At 37.0% G+C, this 25,584-nt stretch overlaps 1 protein-coding gene across 1 annotated transcript; it reads right to left on the reverse strand.

The window, feature by feature from the left end:
- Positions 1 to 1,280: 1,280 nt before the first annotated feature.
- On the reverse strand, positions 1,281 to 19,020 carry Tdo2 (tryptophan 2,3-dioxygenase). The gene is made up of 12 exons (XM_090343207.1): positions 18,943 to 19,020; positions 18,655 to 18,760; positions 17,734 to 17,824; positions 15,402 to 15,472; positions 14,141 to 14,268; positions 12,265 to 12,451; positions 10,891 to 10,998; positions 8,755 to 8,866; positions 6,915 to 6,972; positions 5,778 to 5,857; positions 4,962 to 5,052; positions 1,281 to 2,716 (listed from the first exon to the last, which is right to left on the reverse strand). The coding sequence occupies exons 1-12, from the start codon at positions 18,975 to 18,977 to the stop codon at positions 2,563 to 2,565; spliced, it is 1,221 nt and encodes a 406-aa protein (XP_090199333.1). The 5' UTR covers positions 18,978 to 19,020; the 3' UTR covers positions 1,281 to 2,562.
- Between the last annotated feature and the right edge of the window lie 6,564 nt (positions 19,021 to 25,584).

Raw genomic sequence — 25,584 nt, forward strand, 5'->3', positions numbered from 1 at the left:
CTCAAGTCCTAATGAACACCAGCACAGTGTTGCTGTAAGTAATTCTCAAGGGTCTTAGGTTGGGGATTTTTAGTGTTTTCCCCATCCAGATCACCAGAACCGGAATTTGTTTCCAAGCTTGCAGATAGCAAAGCAAGGGCCTTCATCCACTGAGTTATTTGACTTGCTGTTGATAGCCTAACACTTTTGGACACTACGCATGTGGGCATGTATTACACACACACACACACACACACACACACACACACACACACACACACACACACACACCCTGCTAGAAGTAAATGAAGTAAAATGAAATCCCTTCGTACATTTGAGGCATTTGTTCATGGAGGCCATGCTTACTGAAATCTGTATTTTCAATCTTTTGTATAAGATGATACAATATTTCCATGTGGATGTGTTTGTATATACTACTATTTTCTTGGGCTCTGATTGGTCTTTTTAAACAACTGCACTATTTGTGTTCTCCATAGAGTCTCTTACACTTCAGTGAATTCATTTGTAACTGCTTGTTTACCACCTAGTGTGTTTACTTGTAGGTTCAAATGACTGTGTTGAATTCAGAGCTACTGATGGGGAGTCCATTTTACACTCAGCTAAGAGAATCAACAAGGTGATATGATACTTTTAAAAATTAGAAATTGAGACCAAAGAATAATCCACTTTTTTCAAGAACTCGTCTGGTAGAGAAAGCCAGTTTAGTCAAAAGTGATATGCATTCTAGATTTTACAATGACCTTGTGTACAACCTCCCAATTGAAAACATAAGTGATGATAAGTCGTGGCCATGCTAGAAGTAGAAGACGACAACTCAACTGCAACTCCTTCCCCAATACTTATTTATCAGTGGATTCCCAGTTAGTCTGCTCATCTCTGCCCTCTTTTGGAGAGAACCCTCTTCTTGTGGTCACTGATAACTCATTCCTACCTCAATGTCCTTTGCATTACAGCTCACTTACCTCCTAGAGAACAGATATTGGGACTGAGCAAATGAGTATCTTTGTCCTTCTGAAGGTACAAATATGACAAAACTGAGATGCACAGAGAAAGAAAATGGCCAGTCAATCTCTGACACTACAGGAAGACAAGTGCTAGAGGATTTTCAAAGCATGCCACATTTATGTTCCCCAGGCAGTCAGTCTTAGGGCTTCTCTCTCCTTAGGCTCTCTTGCATTCTGGTAGCTTATGAAGCCCTGACCTAGGAAATCCCCTTTCATCAACTACAAAAGATTTTTGCCAGTGGTAAAACAAATCAGCAAACAAACAAAGAAAACAAATTACCCAGCACAACGTTTAATAGTACAGTTTTACTATTTATACTTTTTGTTTGAATCAGTTTTGTGCAGAACACTACATTTGATTGGATAAAAGATCTGATGCAGTTTACAAGCATATAAAATATAGAACAATGAGGTAATATTAAGTGGTTACAATAATGTTAAAACTCTGAGGAAATAGAATTTAAAATTCTGAATTCTTCTTGTCATTAATGAATTTTGAACTCAAGGTCTTGTTCTGCTAACCAAGTCCTCTACCATACAAGTTACAGCCCAGGTTTTTTGGCTTAGTTTTTCAGATAGGGTCTTTTGTCCAGGGAAAGCACTTAACTGTGATTATCCCACATGATGCCCAGCTTATTGTGTGAAATGAGGTCTTACTTTATTTCCTTGTCCTTCTTTTTTAAAATAAAATTTTGCCACTTTAAAGGACTTGAACTCAGGGCCTTCAGCTCTTAACTTGACTTCATTCAAGACTCACTCTTAATGCCATTTGAGACATACCTTCCCTTCCAGCTTTTTGCTGGTACTTAAGAGTCACAGGCGGGTGCGGTGGCTCACGTCTGTAATCCTAGCTAGTCAGGAGGTTGAGGTCTGAGAATCAAGGTTCAAAGACAGCCCTGGCACAAAAGCACCTGAGATTCTTATCTCCAATTAACCTCTAGAAAACGGAAGTGGGTCTTGGCTCAAAGGTAGGGTGGTAGCCTTGAACTCAAGAGCTCAGGGACAACACCCAGGCCCCAAGGGTAGGGTGGTAGCCTTGAGCTGAAGAGCTCAGAGGCAGCACCCAGGCTGAGTTCAAGCCCTGTGACCCACAAAAAAAAGACTCTCAGTTAGGGCTGGCTTTGAACTGTAATCTTCAGATTTCATATTTTTGAGTAGGTAGGATCGGTTATAAACCTCAGGCTTCCACTTAAAATGATGGAGTCTTTCTAACATTTTGCCTTGGCTGGACTTAAACTGTCATCCATCCTTCTCTCTGCCTCCCAGGTAGCTGGAATTTAGGAATAACATACACACACACACACACACACACACACACACACGTGAATTTCTAATAGAAAACATTGTATACAATGTTACAATTAACTATTTTTCATCTTGTTGTTATATGATCACAAATTGATAATAAGGACATTTTTTCCAGAGTTGAATCAAAATATCATGGGTCTGAACTAAATATATAAACACATCACATTAAGAATTTTCAAATATTCATGGGAATTTAGAAATTTAAAAAATAGACTGAGAAATCATTATTTTCCACAAAGTTTCCATTAGTTTAGTCTGATTCTTCACTGCTGAAGTAGGAGCTGTCACAGTACTCAGCTGTGTAGATGAATTTGTGAATAATTGGGTTCGTCTTCGGTATCCAGTGCCGAGGAACCAGGTATGTGGAAAGATTAAATAAGTCCACAAACACCTTGTACCTGTCACTGAAAGACACATAGATGAGTATGTGTTAGATTTACTGACATGAACTATTTAAACTTTTCTTCCCCAATTTCTTTTCTCATATTTGAATAAGGAATTGATAGTCAAAACTTTATTATGTATTCAAAAGTGTATTATCTGCTGTTAATAGCACACATATAACATATTTGCACATAGTTGTATATATATGATCCTATATATACATACATCCATATTATCTATGTAGGTACACATACATACATAATATATGTATACATTATGTTATATAGCATTATTAAGATTGCTAATTATTCATTCATAACCAAAGTCCATTCTTTTTTTCTCCTCAATCTTGGGTTGTCAATTCAGGGTATCAGCTTTGTGCCTTGTCACAGCCCATCTCTTTAATTGGAAAGGGATCTTGTGGTCTTTTGTGCACAAGCTGGCTTTGAACTGTGTTCTTAGCCACCTGAATAGCTAGAATTGCAAGTTTGTGATACCATTGTCTGGATATGTTTAAGACGCATTATGCTGAGTGCTAATGGATCATGCCTCCACTCAGAAGGCTGAGATCTGCAGATCACAGTTTGAAGCCATTTCTGGGCAAGAAAGTCTGTGAATCTCTTATTTCCAATTAAATATCTTTAAAAAAACAGGGCCAGGAGTGTGGCCTAGTGGTAGAGTGCTTGCCTAGCATGCACGAAGACCAGGGTTCAATTCCTCGGTACCACATACATAGAAAAAAGCTGTAAGTGTTGCTGTGGCTCAAGTGATAGAGCTCTAACCTTGAGAAAAGTCCAAGGACAGTGCTCAGGCCCTGAGTTCAAGCCCCGCAACTGCCAAAAAACAACAACAAAAAAAAAACAATGGAGAGGTAGAGCTATGGCTCACATGGTGAAGCCATGTCTTGAGTGAAAAACCTAAAGGACAGCAAGACCCAAGGCCCTGCACTCAAGACCCAGGACTCACACACACACACACACACACACACACACACACACACACACACACACACGATAGTATTGTGCTTTGTTGAGTCAGACCATGGAGATAATGATTAAAACTTAGCACATGATTGTCCTGCCACTTTCATAGTGCTAATGGTGTGTTCTTGTTTTCACCTCATGTTATACAAACTGTCCATGGCATTCTTAGCTGTCCATTGGTGATATTTTCCAACATCAAATTAACTACCAAATAACTATGATGAAGGGACAAAGTAATACATTGAAATGTCATCTTTGATTAATTATGAATACATATAAAAGTGGTTTTTACATTAGAGTTACTTTCTATTAGTGAGTCAGCTGTTTTCAACAGGAGCACTTTTTCAGCTGATGCAGCTTTTACAGAGGAAGAGCATTTGCTTGAAGTGAAATAAATCTGGGCCTGAATTCTGTTTTAATCACAAAACCAACTCACTGGCTCTTGGACATAGGGTTTGAACATCTGTGTTCCATTTTCTACCTTTGTAAATGGAAAAGCTACAATTCCTCCTCTAGTTGGTCTTTGTAAATACAAAATAAGATAAAGACACACTGGAAATGGTATCTGTGATGTTCGTGTTTATTTACTTCATGCCGTCGTTGACAGCTTGGTAGTTAGAGAACTTACAATTATGGAAAGTCTAAGAATGTAACAACAATTCCAACCTAGCACTTTATGTATCATCCAATATGATTAGGGATGGGGACCAAAGAGTTTGGGAGATTAAATGTGAATATCTAATTCATTATTGAAATTCATCTTTCCCAAGGAGCTGCACCCCCTATTTTTCACATGTAATCTATCTGTCTATCATACTGCGAATACTAAATAAAATAAGAACATACATGACCTGAAGTCTTCTTAAGCATGTGTCAAGTCTCAATAAATGTTGACTTTTGCCCCAAGAAGAGCAAAAGGACTCTCTTTTGATCATTGAAAGTAGTTTTATAATACTAAATAGGCACATGGAGAAATAAGAAGTCGTGTTAGCTGTTTTCTCTGGCAAAGATGACATTAGAAAAATTGATGAGGATGGTTGTAGGCTACTGAAAACGTGAGCTAGAAGAAGTTTGCAAAGACAGTTATTGCATTCAGGTCCCTTTCTATAACCCCCCCCTAAAAAAATGATGATGATTCTCCACCGTGGAGGACTGTACCCGATTCCTCCACAGGATCAAGAGGAGCAGGGTGATTTAACTACAAGAGCACGATTGTCAGTGCAAATGTGCAGAAGCAAACTTGGCCGTCGCCTTCCCCACGCGGAGGAGAGCTCCCTCTCACCTGACGGTGGAGCGCAGGTACTGGTAGCCCGAGGACCCTCCAGTGCCAGCTTTGCTGCCGAGCATCCTGTGGACCATGCACACGTGGTTATCTAGGAAACACACATATTTACCACATGGGAGTACGCCATTAGTTCTGCCAGATGTGGGAGAGAAGGGTTTGGTAATGATGACTGATTCTGAGAAAGGCTGACACCTTATCGTATAGCCAGATGGAAGGCTCATCCATGCGCACCAGTTGACAACAGCAGGTTGCCTAGCACCCCACATGGCACGGCTCCAGCCATCGTGCACTGGGTCTGTGGGCTCAACCAGGGCAGGGTGACTTATGACTTATGGTTCCTTGCTAGCTGGGCCTTTGGGAGACCTGCCCTCCTTTGGAAAAAAGACTATGAAACTATACTTTAAAATGCTTTGGCATTCAGGGAGGAGGGAGAGAACCACGGGAAGGGGAAACAATGTTTAAGACATGATAAAGAAGGGGTATCAATGTGTGAGAAGGCATGCACCTACTATCTGGTGAATGTAACTGTAACCCCTCTATAAATTACCTCGATAATAAAGAATAAAACGAAAACAAAAAAGAAAAGTAATGTAGTCACTACTTTTTGAATGCATCACCCTGACAATAAAATAAAAGTTGAAAAATGGCATTAGAAGAATGCATTGTTATTACATATTAAAATTTGTCTTTGACCTGAAGTTCATTTTCCTTCTGGTTTTAAATGGATTAAAATGTTTTCATGAGTCCCCCAATGTATTGGGGTATAGAATAGAAGTGTGGGCGCAGGAGTGGGAAGGCAAGAAGAAAACATACATCTCCATTTGGTCATGAGTGTGTCTATGTCCATAAGATAGGTCAGCAGCTGGAAGGGGACCTGGAATCGAGCTTCTTCCCTACACAAAAGAGTGAGAAGACAATTCTTTAGGAGAATCAGGCAATTCATTAGCCCCTGAAAGAAATGTCAATTTGACCACGCGAGAACTGTAACAAGTTTGGATTCTGTTCAGTTTATGTTTCTTTACCTTCAAAATACAAATGCTACTTCCTAGAATTGGTATGTGTGGTTCCATGTGATATATATGGAAAAGTAACTGGGCAAAGTTACTCCAAACGATTTGTAAAAGGAAGATACGAGCCGGGTGATATGTACTATCCCAAATAGTAATCTAATGCATCAAAGGCTTCTAGATTAAACACATTCACACACCTATCAACTCATGGATACCTACACAATTACTTTTTACTTTCTATGTTTTCCCCATTTTTCCTCAAGATTTTCAAATTTCTCATTATTTAATTTACTCAGTATAGCGTAACTTTAATGGTATAGGAAAGAAGTCAAAAGGTTTGGTTATGTGGACACTCTGAAGGAATTGATTTTTAACAGATTTTAAAAGTTAAATAACAAAGAAGTAAAACTCCTGTAAAAGTAGATACTTGAGATTTTTCTGCTTCTTGTGAACCAGTCAGTGGCCTAGACTCCACCTCAAATAACCTTCCCTCTCATGAAGCAGGAGGAAGTGGGCATATTTCAGGGCCAGTGCATATTTCAGAGAAGGAAGGCAATTTTATTTAAAATTGATTAAATAGATGGTGAGACATTATCTGTGAAGAGCCCTGCAATTCAAACGGCAGAGCACATTGTATGATGGAATTTCTAAGAAAAATTGAACTTTGGGCTTTTAAGGTACTCATTAATGGCCCACACTGCTTTATATGACTTAATAAAAGAAGATTTTGATTAATCTGTGTGGGCATGTCCCTATAATCTGCTACAAGCATAGAGTTACACTTCTGTTCAAAAGTTTAAAATGACATTTTCTAACTTTTTTCTAAATATTTAAATACTGCATAGCATTGTGATTTCAGTGCATAAGTGGAATATTTGATGTGTTATTTACATCTAATTCTCAGTTTTAACTCACATTCTTGTGTTCTGATAAGTTTTACCTGTAAAAGTAGATCATCAGTGCTCCCTGGAGTGCCCTGTATGACAGTCGCCTTTCACCTGCAAGACACACAGAAAGTTCTAACTTCAGGGGTAATTTAAAATAGTCATATTAATTTGGTATCTCCTTAAAACTTATCAGAGATAATTTTTAAATATGTAAATGGAACATGTATTTTTAGAAAACCACTTAACTCCAATTAATTAGTTTGTTTTGTTGCTTGTAGAGTAACTCAGAGGCTAGCTTCTTTATGGTCAAGGCTAGTGAGCTACCACTTGAGCCACAGAACCACTTACAGTTTTGGGGTGGTTAATTGAAGATAAGGGTCCCATGGAAATTATTTTGCCAGGGCTGGCTTTACATAGTGATATTCAGATCTCAGCCTCCCGAGTATCTAGGATTACAGCCATGAGCCACTGATGTCTGGCCTCAGATTGAGTTTTTTAATTCCTTAGGGTATGTGTGTATAAGCACCCACACAAATAGATAGATAGATAGATAGATAGATAGATAGATAGATAGATAGATAGATAGGTAGATAGATAGATGAACTTTAACTTTGTTATGCTCAAAAGTTTAGTGAGTGGTAGAGGGTATAAATTTGATCAAAGTATATTATATGCACATATGGAAAATCACAATAAGCCCTTTTGCATCATTAATATACATTAACTTTGTTGTTTTTAATTTATTGTTATTATAAAGCTGATGCAATGAGGATTTACAGTTACATAAGTTGGGTAATGAGTACATTCCTTTTTTTTGCAGTGCCGCCTCTTTAAAACCTTCTAAATAACATGTTAGGAAAATCTGATTATTTAAAAATCAATGTAGCAGCAGGAAAATCAGGCTTGTCAACCTTCAACAAATGCTTTGAAAACCTCACTGAAGTTAACAAATTTTAAGCTTTTAGAACAGACTCTTGCTAAACTCATGTTCTGCCATATCTTGGACTTGTTACTTCTTTCTTGGCTATTCCTACAAGTTTTAAGACATATTATAGTAAAATTTCTATAAGTGAACACAGTATGTTCAAATAGATAAAAGATTTAAGTAATAAAGTTCCTAATTATACTTGTTTATTAATTTCAGGGAATGATATCTCAATGTGAATTGTGCCAAAAGTCTATATAGGGGCATTTACTGGTCTCCTTAGGTAACACAGCCTCCATTAACACTTCCAGACCTCAAGGTTGTTCCTTCCTCCTCTTACCCCAAGTAAATTGAATTCCCTTCCTTTCCTTCTCAGTCTGTAAGCCTGTTGAAAACCTGTATTATAACTGGATGCTGGTCATTTAAACATGCAATTCTAGCTACTCAGAAAGCTGAGATTTGAGAACAGAGTTGAGATCTGAGGCTGAAACTTCAAAACCAGCCCAGACAGATAAATCTGAGAGATTCTTATCTTCAATCAACTACCAAAAGGCTAGAAGTGGAGATGTGGCTCAAATGGTACACAGTCAACTTCTAGCAAAAATGTCAAACAAGAATTTAAGCCCCAGTTCTGTCACACACACACACACACACACACACACACCACCACCACCACCACCACCATCAACATCAACAACAACAACAACAAAAATCTGCATTACCTTGTATCCCTAGTAAGAAAGATTTGGCTTATATTTTAAACACAATGGGTGTAGGAACTTGTTCACATAGGATTGTTAGAGATGACTTTAACCCAATTCTTCTTTCCTCTAATAGAATAGCAATTTTTATTTTGCTTTTTCCATTTAGGTTTGATGGTCTTATAAAATTATATGGTCATGCTCATATATTATGCATGATACACATATATTCCAAGGAAAACCTCTTTAGAAAAAAATTGCGTCTACCTTTACTGAGGAGATGCTCATGGCGTTTCTCATCAAATAAGGACAGTAACACCTCTTTCTGCTTTTGAAATTCAGCCATCAGTTCCTCTTTGTCTTCAGATTCTTCTTTAGCCTTGAAGGAAAACATTTCATGAATGGTCCCAAGAGAGAAAACAGATTCCTATTTTAGAATACTTTTGATAGGAGAAATATAATCTCAGTTTACAGCAACTGTGTGGCTGGTTTCATATTACAATCAAGAAAATATTCCTTATGTTAAGGGATCTTCCACACACTGATTCTAGCCTTTCATGTAAATTTAAATAATTTGACATTTTCAAATCTTCTCTTCATAAATATTATGTGAGTGGCTTACCCCAGTAAACCTACCTATTCAAGTCACTGAGATCTGAGAAGCATGGTGCTAAGCCAGCCTAGACAGGAATGTCCCTAAGACTCTTTTCTTCAATTAGCTACCTAAATAGCTAGAAGTGGAGCTGTGGGGCTCAAGTAGTAAAGCACTAGCCTTGAGCAGAAAACCTTAGGAACAGAGCCCAGAGCCTACATTCAAGCTCCAGATCTGTCACCAAAATAATAAAATTATAAGAGGTTAACGAAAATGAAATGAGGGGAAATACTATTATCAATGTTGAGATAATGTTATTTTATCATTTTCTAGTGAGATAATTTTAAATATCAATTGTTTAACACAAAAATAAAATAATTCACATTAGATCACATTAAAGACTCTTAGAGTAAACTATGTAGTTTATTGAAATTCTAAACCAAGACTTTATTTAGCCAGGTAAACATCATCACCCCTCTGTTGCCCAGTGGTGGTGGGAGGGTCAAGAAACAAAGATAAATGAGAACTATTTGAAAGTTACATGCAGTCAGGTTTAGTGACACCACAAAGAACTGGTTGAGGAAAGCGAGAGCAAGACCTAACCACGAATCACAGACTTGACTTAAGAAGACTTAAAGTAGAAAATCGTCCTTAACTCTGAAACAAGGTCAGTGTGCATTAGGGAAATTTTTCTGTGCAGTTTCATTGATCTGTTTAAGGAAACATCAACCAGTGTTAAATGTGTAATCTGAAAACTAGGCAACTATTCAAATCAGAGATAAATGTTTGAGAATTATTGATGAATAAGTACAAATAATGAAGCAATGGGTATAAATGAGATCATCTAATGAAAGAATGTAGACACTTGACAGAAAGATGAGTTTACATATCAAAGTAAAGAGGTAAATAATTAAGAAGCAGAACATTGGGAGCAGTTTACTAAAATATAAGGGGAAATGAAGTAGAAGTAGATGTTAGTATTGAGCACTAAGAAGAGATGAAATAAAATCAGGACTAAAATGGCTATTAGATTAATCTATACGGATACTATTTGTAAAGGATGAAGTAGGGAAATTGAATTTGGATTAGGATGAGATGGGAATTTTTTTCCTAAATTCTGTATCAGCACAGGTTATATTTAATGCTCTTACAGGACATTTAAAGATAGATATGCTCATTTGCTATTTTATCAACATTATAAGATAGATATGCTCATTTGCTATTTTATCAACATTAAAGGTGAAGCAAGGAGAAGTTAAGTAATTTGTTTATGGTCACAGAGTTCCACAGAATGAAGTTTGAACCCAGGCCCTATGACTTCAACGTGCAACATTAAGCACCATTATGCATCATGTGACTCTGTTTCTGTCCAATTATTGATTCTTTCAAGAACCGTAGTAAAGAGAGGAGGAAACACCTCTAACTTAGGGAAAGTAAGAAACTGATAGTTTTTTTATACAATAGCAAACTGGTATTGTCTACATTCAATAGAAAGGACCCAGCTGAAGTATTAAAGCAAAAGAAAAGTTATGTGGAATAAATAATATATTTGATTGATCCGGTAATTAGTGGCTTACACTCAGGAGGCTGAGATCTGAGGATCAAAATTCAAAGCCAGCCTGGGCAGACAAATCTGAGGGACTTGACACCAATTCACCAGAAAAAGAAGAAAGTGGATTTGGGGCTCAAGTATTAGAGCACAAACCTTTAGCAAGAAAGCCAATGTAGAATGTCAATACTGAGTTCGAGCTCTGGTATTGTCACTCTACCACAATCATTCTATTCATATTAACTAATGATATCATAAATACCTGAATCTGTATGAATTCCTCTTCCAGGCCTCTGACAATGTTCTTTTCAAACTTCTCCCAGAAGTTAAATCCATGAGGCTCTAAACCAGGTGTTCTTTCTAGCCATGCCTTAAATAGGTATCATTTTTTAAAGAAAAGATACATGGTAAAATTCAAACCATATACAATAATGTAACCCTTCTATTAATCACAATAAAAAATACATGGGAAAAAAAGAAACTAGAAGCAAAAACTTCCTATGTTCAAAAATCTTGACATAAATTTATTTGATTTATTTCTTTATTTTATTTATGAAATAGGAATTGATGTATTTCAGTTTCCTGATCTTTAAAGTAGTCACAGCTAATACTATTTATCCTTTATTCCTTAGAAGGTAAATGATTATAAGAGTACCAGTTGCTTCCAGGTGGGAAACTGTGAACAGCTACTACCTATGAATGAGGTTAAACATTGCTTTAATAATGTGTTTTGGTTCTTATTCTCAAAAAATATATTAGAGGCTGAAGAAAATGTGAAGATATAAAATAACATCTCTTTTCGTTTTGAGGGCACTGCATTAACTATTATAAGTTAACTAACTGATTTTAAGATTATCCAATATTTAGAAATAAAACTAAGTTCATGCAGAGCTATATGCTTGTGGATACTGGTGTAAGTTGTCATTAGTTTTTAAATTAGCTTTGTAATTTTTTACTCTACATTAATAAACAATTGTATAATAATATGTAAAGTACAGTAACCTAAGTTCATGTTCTAACTCTCAAGTATTCAAGGACATAGTAACTCACTAAAAAAAAAATTTAATTTGCATACATAAAGCCTTGGTTAAGGAAGTACAAACAATAAAATACTTCATGACTTACTTACAAAAGTAGAATTAATGATTCTGGAAGACCACTGATATGAACTATGAACATGAAAGGAAAAAATTCTAGAATATTATAAAAATTCTAAAGTAATTTGACTTAATTAAGTCAAATTAATTTATATTTCTTAATTAAGAAATATAACCAAGTGAAATGTTTCAATTTTATCTTATAGAAATAAAATTGATTGAATACTTAATCACAGCAAAAAGATATAGCTACATGAACATTGCTTAATAAAAATATTTAAAAGAATTATATAAGTGGAATGATGAAGTTATTAAATATTAACATACAATTACAGAAAAAATGTCAAATTTCTCAAGAAAGTTTTCTATATTTCAAGTATTTTATAGTTCGAAATTACAAGGTTTGTATTTTCATAATTGCTCTCCTTTTATTTTCTATGAATAACCCAACTCTAAGATGAGATTTAAATTTTAGATCTAGCAGAGGCTAAATTATTAAGAGGGATCAAGCTTATCTGGAAAAACATCAGGGCATATACCTCCACTAGCTGCAGAAGGGTTTTCTCCTGCTCAGAATTGAGTAGCAGTTTATTATCTTCTCCCTTGAAGTTATCACGGTAATGTCTTCTGTTGTAAGGGACTCTGGAGCTCTGAAGAACACCAATCTTGTTTTCTAACAGTCGGAATTGTAAACTCTGGAAGCCTGATGCTGGAGATAAGTACTCTCTTTAAGAAAAAAAATATAGGAAGGGAAGAAAAGGAAGTGAAATGAAGAGATGGGTTGGTGCTGCGAATGCTTCTTCTCTGGTGAGCATTGCCCCAGAGAACAGACACAGGCAATGCACTCCGGCTCTACATGTGACTCAGTCCTTACTGAAATTTAAAATACTTACGCATCATTACTGATGTCAAGCAATTTGAAGATGCTCCTTGTGAAATATCTAGTGCATACTTGTGTGCACATATGTATGTATGTTTATAATTCATATCTAACTAATATTATTTGAATTTTCCATAAGTATACTCAGAATAAATGTCATATAAACCTATGAACATATGTGTTAATATATGTATGAGTGTGGTAATATTTACTAAGGAAAAAATAAACATTGGGTAATTGTTTTTAGCTCACAATGTTAGAAGACTGCCTACAAATATTTTTAATTTTTAATCCAATACCCTTGGATATGATCCATTAACTCACTGCCTAAGCATCACTGAGAGAATTTCAAACCAATATGATACAGCTAATTCCGAATCCACAATCAAAAGATGTTTTCACTACCACCTTAAAACACCCAAGCACTCATGTCCTTATTAAGTGTATTTCATCAAACGGGTTCTGGGATTTCAAACTGATTCTGAATGTACCACAAAAAATTTCACCACTTTTCCTTTGACTGTCAAACATTTGAGAACGTGGCCTATTACATATCAGAAACGCCCATTATAAGTTTTTTGAAAAACTTCTCTAATTTGGGTTGAAGTATTTTTTGTTTTTAAAGCATATCTATGTTTATACACATTTCTATAAGTATATAGAAACATACAGATAAATATGTATACACCTAGTTATTTTAATCGCCTAAATTTTGTATTGTCAGGAACTTATAGCTCTCTCTCTATATATATGTGTGAATAATATATATATATACTGTTTACTATATGATTTATGTAAAGCAGACTTTCTTGAGTAACTTTTTTACTACCTAAATTTAATTTTAGATAAGGATTTTTATGGTTCTAGGGATCAAATCCAAGTTGCAGGGTATACTAGGCCAGTTTTCTAATACTGTCTTTACTTCATCCTGACATACTTCTTTTAATTATCTTTTCTTTTTCTTTTATTTGCAGTTTTTATTTTTCAGAGCATGTTTATATTAGCTACACTACCTGCTTGTTGTCTAAAGTTCTTTTTGAGAAAAATAGGATATAAAATAATGAATGGAAGTTAACCTCATTGTTGTGTATTTGTGTGTGTGTGTGTGTGTGTGTGTGTGTGTGTGTGTGTGTGTGTGTGTGTGACATCCCTGGAGTGTGAACTCAGAGCCTGAGCTTCCTTTGCTTAAATCTAGTGTTCTGCCACTTGGGTCACTGCTCCACTTCTGGCATTTTGGTATTGGAGTTCAGAATCTCAGGGACGTTCTTTTAGGTCTGGCTTCAGACTGCAATCCTCAGAGATCCGCCTCCTGAGTAGTTGGGATTCCATGCGTGAACCACCAGTACCAACTGACCATATTATTTTAGATGTCAAAACCACCCATGAAATGCTGGCCCAAATGCTTTCCAAAACCTCAACATCCTTCGGTGGCCCTAGGCCGGATTCCTTCCGTCCTGTGCCTTATCTGTTCTCCTGTTACGGGACATGAGCGAGAGGACAAGCCTCAGCGCACTTGCCCTGCCACGGGCGCCCACCTGAAATCATTGAAGTCCAGAGCCGTCATGGTTTCCAGCACAGAGAACTGCTGGACCAGCAGCTTAAGGATCACCACGATCCGGTGCATCCGGGTCACCACCTTCAGCATGTTCCTTTCGTTCCTCACCTAGTGGGCAGGGAAGGAAAATCACTGAGTACTCAGGGCCGATTCTGACAGGGCAGCCTGTTTTATACTTTTAAAAATATTTTTAAGGGTCGGGAGTTTGGCCTAGTGGTAGTGTGCTTTCCTAGCATGCATGAAGACCCGGGTTCAATTCCTCAGTACCACATACATAGAAAAAAGCTGGAAGGGTGCTGAGGCTTAAGTGGTGGAGCTCTAGCCTTGAGAATGTCTAAGGACAGTGCTAAGACCCTGAGTTCAAGTCCTGGGACAGGCAAAAAAAAAAAAAAAGAATGAGAACAGATCAGAATCATGGACAAAGAATGCTTGCCAGATCAGAATAATTCTTTAAAATTAGACAATTATATGAACACATGGTAGGTGTAAGTTCTAAAACATCACTCCTGGTGATTTCACAAGTCTCTTTGTCAGTTTTGCTTCAGAGCGGAAAGGTCAAGGTACCATGAGGACTTTAGATAAGGATTAAGTAAGACCTGGATAAACAGACCCTTTAAGGCTGCCAATGGCAAATGGCACGCTTTGGAACTATGCTTCCACACATTACAGCATTACAGCGTGTGCACGCAGACCTTGGGAAGCAGAGAGAACCAAGGATACACATTTATTGACAGGCTTGGGAAGAAGACACACGAAGTGAGCAGGCGCTGCTGGAACCTTTGTCATCCCCATAGGCTCTGCTCTACCTTCCTCTCATCTTTGTCTTCCTGATCTGCTTTTTTTTTTTTTCTTGCATTACACCTTTCCTTTCTCTTGTTCTCCTCTGGCTTTTCTGACTCCTAACTTTCTCACTCCTCTTTCTTTTCCACCTTGCACATCACTCTTGTAGTCCTCATATGGCTACTACTCAATAGAAATGCAGTTGTGATAGCTAAAAGATCTCTCTGAAATCAGCTCTCATTAATAGCAGTTTAATTTTAGAGAAAAATGTTGAATTTGACAGAAATAGTTTTAAAAATGAAAGAAGCCTCACAGCAAAGGCAGTGGGAAAATACAATTAAACAATCTGTTCAGTTTATTTTAAATATTAAGTATTTCAATAGTTGATACTCAAATGTTTCTGTCCATATCTTCTATTTTCCCCAAAAACATTTTGTCAGTATCAAAGTATAATAACTTACATGGCCATTCTGAAAGATTTCTCGCACAGAATCTAACTCCCAGAGGATTTGTTTAAACCAGAGTTCATAAGCTGTAATAGAAACCATTGTTAATTAGATGCCTCTTTCACAATAATTATATGAAAGATGTTAACAAATATAGAAATTTAAAACCCACAAATGTAAAACAGATGCACATTTTATGAAACAACTAAATGCTGATGTTACCATAGTAGTTCAATGTGTGAATGAGCCACCTTACATTATTACATTTATTATTATTATTATTCCATTGATTCCAATAATTAAACATAGAGTAGCACACATACCCCATCCACTGCCTGTGTGGGAGCTGGAGGTATATGCAAAATAAGTGGTGATATTCACCTTCAAGTGTAAGTAGAGAAATTAGTCATCACTAGCCTAAATGAAAGATTACAATGGAAAAACTTGGAAAAAATCATATTAAGTGATGTAAGCCAAGTCCAAAGGAACATAGGCTCCATGATTTCATTCATTTGCGATAATTAGTACATATCTAAGACTCTCCTAGTGAAGGATCACAGTAGCTCAGAAGCTTTGTAAATATGGTCATATAGGATGTGACTAAACAAAATGAACTCTAGAATATGGAAATAAGAGGTTTATCTTTATGATTGTTGTTCTTAATGTACTATCTGAAGTTATTTCTTTCCTCTTTTTTCCCCCATATGGGTTATCTCATGTTGCTACTATATACTTTGTTACCTGGTGTATTGTATAGACATTTATTTGTTTATTTGAAATAGGGAAGGTAAGAGACAAACAAAATGATTGGGGCAGTGGAGAGAGGGAAAGTGAGAGAAAAGCATGGGAAGGGTAACAATGTTCAAGAAGTAATGTACCCACTATCTGATGAATGTAACTATAACCCCTGCATATGTTGCCCCGACAATAAAATACAATTTAAAAATTAGAGCTAAATTACTTAGAATGCAATACATGTTTGTTGTGGTTGTTTATTCACATGAAAAAGAAAACCCTAACAACTCATGAGTCAGGACAAATAAACCCACTTTGTCCAGAGGCGATAAAATAATAAGAGCAAAGCTTCTTATTTCTCTCATGGTTTATTCCCAGGTAATCCTTTGCTGAAATAGATTCAACATTATCTACTGCATCTTCTTTTAGAGTACCTATTTTGATTCTATGTCTATTTGTGTAAGTATAAATTCTGTCAAAGCATATCTGCTGAAGGATCTGTGAGGGTGTTTTTTCCTTTCACAGGGGTCTACAAAATGGTAAAGCTGACATTAAAGATAATAAATACTGTGATGGAAGAGTGGAAGGAAAGAGTCCTTGTTAAATAATGACAGTGTCTGCTTGTTAAGGGCTATGTGCTATACTCTGAGCTAAGTCCTTAATTCACATGACCTTATTCCATGACTTCATAGAAAGTTTATTAAAAAGAAAGAGCAAAATGGTTCTCCATTTTATTGATTGAGATATTGGTTCAATGACTTGGCGATGTCATGAAATTGACGATGGTAAAAATAGGATTCTAAACAGAATTTAAATTCCTCGTTTGCGGTAGGGCACAATTCTTCTATTGATTTGCTTTTATATCAACAAATACAGGAGTGTCATATGAATACAAATTCTTTTCTTTAGTTATTTTCTGGGGACTTTGTCATTTTCACCAATCAGTGAGGCAAGAAATTATTGGAGGAAAAGACACAAAGAACTGGCAGGGATGGAGAATGTGTATCCATAGAGAATGACCCATATGAGTGAATGGGTCTTGGTCAAATATGTGACACATGCCAATACTATAACACTGACAACTGCAGAAACAGTGTTTTTCCACAGGTACACATTCATAAAATGTGTACACAATTTCAGTGCACAGGAGACTCCTATATAACTACATTTCTAGGCTAAAATCCATGGCTCAGACACTGGAAATCTGGAGTTGTTAAACATATCTCAAATATTTACCTTTTTGTTTAGTACTAGAGTTTTGCAAACTTAAGTAAATCTGCCATAAATCCAAACATTTTTACTTCTTGGAAGTGGTGTTTTAGTATTGAGAAATAGCCACATCTGAGCTTGAAACTTCTAAATGAAATTCTAAGACATGAAAATCACCCTTGGACCTAAGAATCTCATTAGCATAAGGAAGACAAGAGATGACTGATGTAAAATGAAAAAGGGGACCTATGAGAATTTATCTCACCCGGAAAAGGAAAACAATTCTCCAGCTTTTCTAACCAACGAGATCCCTTGTTCTTTGCCATCTCTTAGATAAAAAATAGCAGCTGTGCTTACTGATAATTGGTCACCTGGAATAGTTGCTCAGCCCTTTGCAACTTACCTTGGTGGGTTATGATAAAAAGATGTTCATCGTGAATTTTATTTCCTTTTATTTCACTCTGGAGTTCTTGTGCATTCAAAATTTTTTCCAACTTTAAATGAAAACACAGAAACACTGATTTTTAAAATCGAAAAACTTGGCTTATGAAGTCAACTTTACGATAAAGTAGTCTGGAAATGGGAGGTAGGTCCCCAAATCTTCAGGAACAGTGCTTTTCTTTTAAGCACTGAAGGAGCTGGATTTTGTGAGCATTTTTCTTCTGATGGAGAATAAATAACTCTTCTGAGTCTAACAAATTTCCTTCTGAAGAATGAGAAGGAAGAAGAAAGGGAGGCTTTAGTGGGAAAGGAGGAACAAATCGACTGGAAGTGAACCAGAGAAACTCCAAATATCTCATCTGTTGATATCTCACTTTTACGTACTAATAATTTCAAGAAAATGCCTAGTGAGCTTTTTGCATTTCCACCATTTGGTAAAAGATTCAAAATAGAATTTGGATTGCATTTACACTTATCTAGGCTGAAGATTTATTGACTCTGTCTTATTTATCCAAGTTGTGCAAAACTGTCATTGACACTATTTTTGCTTATACTTTTCTATCCAGAGCCTGGATTCTTTAGATTTTATTAAACCTCTACCAGACACTTGAATTTTCACTTGCAAGTCTCTTGAATTATTCCAAATGGAAGCAGGAAATAGCATAAATTGGTAGGAATATAGCTATTGTTAGGTCCATAATACTACAGATGACAGAAAAGAAGGAAAGGAGAGAAAGAAAAGTTAGAAAGAAAGAAAAAATAAAGAGAGAAAGACATAGACAGAAAGATGAAAGAAAGGCGGAAAAATAAAGAGGAAACGCTGGAAGGAAAAAGAACGTAGTATCTAAAAGAGCAGCTAAACTCTGTGGCACCTGCTACTTACCTGTAGGTAATTTCCATAGATAAGCCCTCCTCTGCTGGCTCTGTTCACACCTGCTTGTGAACTGTCTTCTTTGCTGCTTTCCAAAGATAGATTTTTCAAAGCATATCTTACAGTATCAATAAATAAGAAAAAAGAGAATATGAGAAAAAGGTTGACTAATTCCTATTACTAATTTGGTTATTAGTGAAGGACATAAATGTGTCAGGGCTGAATACTCTTTAATCTCATACATGCATATGCTCATACATTGAAGAGACTAACTCCATTCTAAGATTGGTAAATACTCACCCAAAATTGTTTCTTGCAAACGGGCACCCGCTCATGGCGAAGAGACACTGTGTTGGGCGCAAGCAGGTTGACTTTAGAAGAATGGTAGCATTGACCTTCCCAGATGTCCCACAGCAGCCTTTTATATATCTTGCTCACCTTGCCACAGCCAATCAGCACTCTTCTGGGTCTCTTAGCTAAGTTCTCATTGCAGTTGACACAGAAGTGAGCCTCTGTAAACGTCAACACAGATTGTGGTTGGGCATAGCTTGTTTAATTAAGGAGACATTCTGTCAAATTGAATCATCCTGACTTGCCAAAATCTGCTTTTATATCCAAAGTAACACACATCAAATAAATCGATAGAGGCTAAGTTTAAAAAAATAGTATTTATCTAGTGAAGTCCAAGAGTGCATTTCCAGAAAGATGAGCTTCTGAAATGACAAATATTTATTCTCTCAGATTTGAATAGTCTTACAAATCCTAAGTTAAAATCTGAACTCAAATGTCTCTGTGTAACAGAAGCAGATACCTGCTCAAAGCACACATGCGTGTCAATATCCTATTCCTCTGGTCAGCCCTAAAATTAAGTTTTAAATCTATATCTATTGTATTTGAATTTAACTGACCACCATGGATTACTTTTCAGAGGCATACATACAGATAGCAAGCTAGTAGGACTTTTTTCTGGGTTCGTAATATAGAGAGATTTAAAACAATAATAACCATGTGCCCACAATTCTAAACAGTGTTGGACCTAAGTTCTGCACAGCTGTTTGAGGCTAGCTGAGCCAAGACCAAAGCTCATCACCCTGTTCACAGGCCCCTGTCCTCTTCACTAAGAATTCTCCACTAAAACAGCACTTCCCATTACTTCAAAAACGATAGGTCTTTGTCCATTCTACCAAGGTCATCAAAGGCCACACAATCATTTCTAGTCTGGGCTCTACCATTAATTGTACGATGTGAGCAAAGTGCTTTTAGCATGCCCATTTAGCATGCATGTGTATCAACTTCCTCAAATAAAGAAATGAAGAGTGTTTAAATTGATTGTAATTTTGAAGACACAGTTAGTTCCACCCCAATGCCCCATTCAATTGCTGTTCAGTAGATTATAAAGGTTCACACATAAATATTATATGGTAAACAATATAAAAATTCAGTGTTGTAAGGACAACTTGAGCATGTGGAAATCATATCCTACAGCAGTCAAATCTCTTCTAGGTCTGCATAGATGAGCTGGTAATCGCTGACATTTGAGACAAGGCCTTCTATAGGAAACAACTCCAGTTACTGCCATAGTGCCAGGAAGCAGAGAGGACCTCATAGCCACTTTTTCTGCAAGATTCTTCAATCAAGTATGTGCTTACAAGTAATCTAGTTTACTCTTTTTCAGCCTTGTGAAATATGACGTTCTCTCCATTTGTTGGGTATCCTGTCAGTGAAAACAGAAGCGGCCTTTGAGGATGCATTGGAGAAATTTGACACTTTAGGAACAAAATAATATTCTTTCGCAGTTTACTTAAATCTGCTGTAATCTATTCTCTAGTATGTGCTTTTGCAACTCCAAAGGATAGTTCAAAAATTTAAACTTGGCCAGGCATCAGAATCTCACACCAGTAATTCTACTTGTTATAGAAGCTATGATCAAAAGAAACATGGTTCAAGGACAGCCTTCACAATATTGCATGTCAACCAATAAAAGGGCAGGCATAGTGGTACCAGACTGTCATTCAGCTATAGTAGGAACTGTAAAAAGCAGAGAACAGTCCGTTAAAAGTCTAATCATATTTCAACAAAGAGGGCTAGAGGAATGACTTAAGTAGTAAAAGGCCTAAAGCCCTGCATTCAAAGCCCCAAACCAGGGGGGAGGGTGTAAAAAGGTAAGCTTGGTGTTTTGGAGAATTAGTAAACAGATCTAAAGTAGGTTACTTACTTCCCTCAGCACAGCAGCTGCAATGATAAATCCTCAAGTGTATATGTTCCTATTAAGTGTCACAGTTTAAAAAAAATATCATCACTTCATAAACATTGATACCCTTTCTCATGCCATGGTCCGGTCCCCATTTCCCTCCCTCCCCACCCCCTGCTCATCTTGATTTCCCCCTTTCCCTATAACCAATTAAGCATATATAAAATATCAGATAACAAGGTGAAATATTGTTAACAATATGAGATAATCAAAGAAAATATATGAAAAAACATCATCAAAGAAAACTCAAGGACAGTGCCAGGCCCTGAGGTCAAGCCCCAGGGAAGGCCCAACATCATGAATGGGCCCTGTAACTCTAGCTGAACAGGAAATGGAAATCTGAGGACCAGGTTCAAAGCCAGCTTGGGCAGGAAAGTCTTTGAGACTCTGTTCTCTGATGAACCAACAAAGGCTACTGAAGTTGGAGGTATGGATCAAGTGGTAGAGTGCTGTCCTTGAGCAAAAATGCTATGAAGGAGGCTGAGATCTGAGGATCATGGTTGGAAACCAGCCTGGACAACAAAGGCCATGAGACTCATTTCTAATTAATCGTTCCCAAACCAGAAGTGGAGCTGGGACTCAAAGTAGTAGAGGACAAAAGCTCAGGGACAATGCACTCTACCACTAGGCCATACTCTTGTCTTCCCCGTAACAGTTTCTAACCTCTGAATGGGCTTCTCTTTTAGTGCCTTTCAATGGAACTCCTTTGTTTTTTTTGGGGGGGGGTTTCAAAACATACTTTAATTATTTCACATTGTATTCTGAAATCACAATATCACTGTGTCGCTGTGTATCCCTCAAATTAATATGTAGATCCAAGTAGTCAAGTTACAATAAAAGCCTATAGATCTTTAAGAGTTAAAGTTAATGGAACTCCTTTGATCTCAGAGGTAGATGTCTGTTTTGCTCTTCCTCTAAGCATGGTTAGTTCCTGTCTCAGTAAAAGCCAGTGTTTGTGCTGTACACAACAGACTCATAAAATTATTATTGACTATTAGGTCCTTCCTATTTGTGTCTGACTGCTTATTTAAAATATACACACATAGAGTAAAAAAAATGATTCAGCTAACAATGTTTTAAACTACCCAATGTTTTCTCTAAGGGAGAGGTCCTAGCAAATTAAAAGACTTCAAGGGAAAAAATGGTGTTTGATACTTTTGCCTTAATATTAACAAAATAGCTATATGAAAACACACCACTTATTACTGTGAAATTATATTTACTAGGTTATCACCTCCAAAAACTAAACAGCTATTAACTGAGTCATATCATCTCCACATTTTCTATCCAGTCCTCGTGACCTGGAGATGCCTTTGAAAGTTTCTTTCACAAAGGAGTTACTTACTATGTACTCCAGCTTGGCCTGAAACTATATATCCCCAGGCTGGCTGCAAACTCACAATCTTCCTTCTTTTCAAATACTGGGTTACAGGTAAAAATTATCAAGCCTGACTACCTCTCACATCTTAAGGTTTCATTTATTTATTTATTTACAATCCTGGGATTCGAACTCAAGGCCTTGCTCTTGGTAGGCAAGTCCTCTGCCACCTGAGTCACATTCCTAGCCCTTTCTGTTTTAGTCATTTACTGGAGTAGAGCTTGATTTTTTGCCCAGGAACAATCTCAGACAAATGTCCTCCCATCTATATCTCTCATGTAGCTGGGACTACAGGTACACAGCATGACGCTCAGCTTTCCAATTATTTTGAAACCACCTTTTCTTTCTCTCTCAAAAATCCATTTCCCTCGTTGTTGCTACCTTCCATACCTGCACCACCACCCTCCATCCTTACCCACATTGCTCACTGTCCTTTTCTTCATCTGTTCTCCTCTTTGACTTCCTGAAATTTTCAATATCATGTCAGTGAGCCTACAAAAACACCTGATCTTTCAACCCCACTTTAACATATCCCTTCAGATCTACACTTCCAATCATCAATAGCTACATGGAACTACTAATCATTTAAACTATGGCTGGCCCAAATTGAAATCTGAGTACAAAGTACACACCAGGTTATTAAAAATAAATAAGTAAAGGATGTAAAAGACCTGAAAAATAGTTTCCTACAAGCTGAAATAATCTTATACACTATTTGTTTAAGTGAAGTTACTAGAATCAATTTCTTTTAGGGCTATAGGAGGACCTAAAATTGCATTTGCCTTGTCCTTTGTTTCTATTGGCTATTAGCTAAACCTATCTACAGAAAACACTTGTTACCTCTTTTCATATATTTTTATTGTAATTAATAGAAGGGTTACGTGATACTTGCCAGATAGAGGGTGCATAAATTCACATACATTGATACCCTTTCACATGTCTTAGTCCCCATTTCCCTCCCCCCACCCCCATCCCTTATCTTGTTTTCCCCCCTTCCCTATCCAATTTCAGTCATTTCAATTTCCTGCATTCTCTTCCATTCTAGCCTTTCTTATTTACAGATCACTCAATTTTGACTCCACAATTTCCTTAATACCAAGAGGGCTTCTAGCTAACTGAGCTTTCCCTTTTCCTCTCTTCTTTTATGTTCTAAAACCTTCCCATCTGTCTTCTCTTTACTGTCCAGGGTTTACAACCACTGCTTTTAGTACCAGCCTGGCTACATTTCATTCTTTATTTACTCTGATAACTGCAGGTGGCTTGAGGAAAGAAGCTCAAACCATACTTACCTCAATATATTTCAAACTCTGTACCATTCAATTCTTCTTAGAGTATGTATGATACTTGTTTTATCAAGTCCAACTTTTACTTGAGGAGGCTGAAAATTTGTTATGACTCCACCACAAAATCCATCTGAGCCAGGTGCCGGTGGTGCATGTCTGTAATCTTAGTTACTCAGGAGGCTGAAATCTGAGGATCATGGTTCAAGGCCAGGCCAGGCACAGAAGTCTGTGAGACTCTTATCTCCAATTAACCACTAGAAAATGAGAAATGGCACTATGGCTCAACTAGAGCATTAGCCTTGAGCTGAAGAACTCAGGAACACTTCCTAGGCCCAGAGTTCAAGCCCCACAATAGACAACAACAACAACAACAACAACAACATCCAAGTACCAGTGGCTCACACTGTAATTCTAGTTACTCAGGAGGCTGAGATCTGAGGATTATGGTTAGAAGCCAGCAGGGGCAGAAAAGTCATGAGAGACTCTTATGTCTAATTAACTATCCAAAAAAAAAAAAACACATGAAGTGGAGCTCTGAATGAAGTGGTTGAGCATTAACTTTGAACAAAAATATCTTTAAGAACATTTCCCAAGGCCTGAAAATAAGCCAAAGGGCTAGTATAACCCCTTCAAAGCCATCTGATTTTTGTGGGTGTTACCTAGGGTTACTGAAGTAGAAGAGTTATACAACCTGAAGAGAAACCAGAATGGGGATACTCTTTAAATCATCACAAAACTGGTGGTCAGTAGTAAAAATTCCAATGGCTATGGATGAAAAATCAATGTGCCACAAGGCTCATGCTCCTTTCAAAGACTCTAAGGAGAATCCTTGTGCATCTCCTCTATCAGGACGTTCCTGGCAGCAATAATCCCACCATCTGCCTCTATCCTTACCTGACCTTCTTTTCTGTACAGCCCAGTGTACATCTCTCCTTCCCTCTAGCTCTTATAAGGACAACTGGGATTTAAGAACCTCCTAAGGAAAAGATGATGAGCCTTAAATTGTGACATTTACAAAGATCTTCTCCAAATAAGGTCAAATTTCTGCAATTCTGAAGAGAATTAAATTCGGAGTGACTACTATGTTATGCGAAATCTACTATGTTATGTGAAACCTTTTTGGAGACAAAAAAACACTGAACTATGTACGGTATAGTCTCTGATGATTTATGATTTTTAGAATATTTTATTTACATATTTTTTTCATCTTGTGGTTGTCGTTTCGCTGTATGTTTAAGCACATTGCACTGTTTTTCTAGTTCTGGGGCTTGAATTCAGGGCCTGAGCACTGTCATCGAGCTTTTTCGAGGCTAAAACTCTACCACTTGAGCCATAACCCACAGCACCATCTCCAGATTTTCTGTATATGTGGTAGCTAAGGAATCAAAGCCAGAGCTTTGTGCATGCTAGGCAAGCACTTTACTGCTAGGTCAAACTCCTGGCCAATGCACACGACTTTTAACTTTCCATTAGAGCTACCTTCAAAGGTATGAAAATAGCAATGTATCGGTATTTAGCTTTTGAGTACTTCAAAATGAAATTTCTCCCAAATGTTCTATTGCACAAATATAAAAGATCTGAAACATAAAAAATAGAAGCAAACTATCTAGAGATACCCTATCCAAGTAACCTTGACCTGCCTTGGCATGTGCTGTATGAAAACACTGTTTTGTAATCTCATGGGCTTACAAGTTAAGCATTAGCGGCATCCTTCCCCCTACCTTATCCAATAACAGTCAGTTGTGCTACTTCTCAGAGAATCTAGAGGATGTTTAAACAGGAGCTGTGTCTCTCATGGCTTGGTCATATCTAAGTAACAAACAGTAACCTCCCACAGGCTAAGCCAATGGCAGAACAAGACAGAGCACTGGAGCAAAAACCCATTAGATTACTGGAGTCTTTCACTTTCAAAAGGAATACAGCTGCTAGTTAAATGTATAGCTAAGTAGGAACAGTTCAGGACACTTTCCATTCATACTTGTCAGTGATCAATACAGGCATGTAAGATTTTTATTTCCTCAACATACAAC

Source organism: Megascapheus bottae, chromosome 13, assembly GCF_031878675.1.
Source record: "Megascapheus bottae isolate mThoBot1 chromosome 13, mThoBot2.hap1, whole genome shotgun sequence".
Classification (NCBI taxonomy): domain Eukaryota; kingdom Metazoa; phylum Chordata; class Mammalia; order Rodentia; family Geomyidae; genus Megascapheus; species Megascapheus bottae.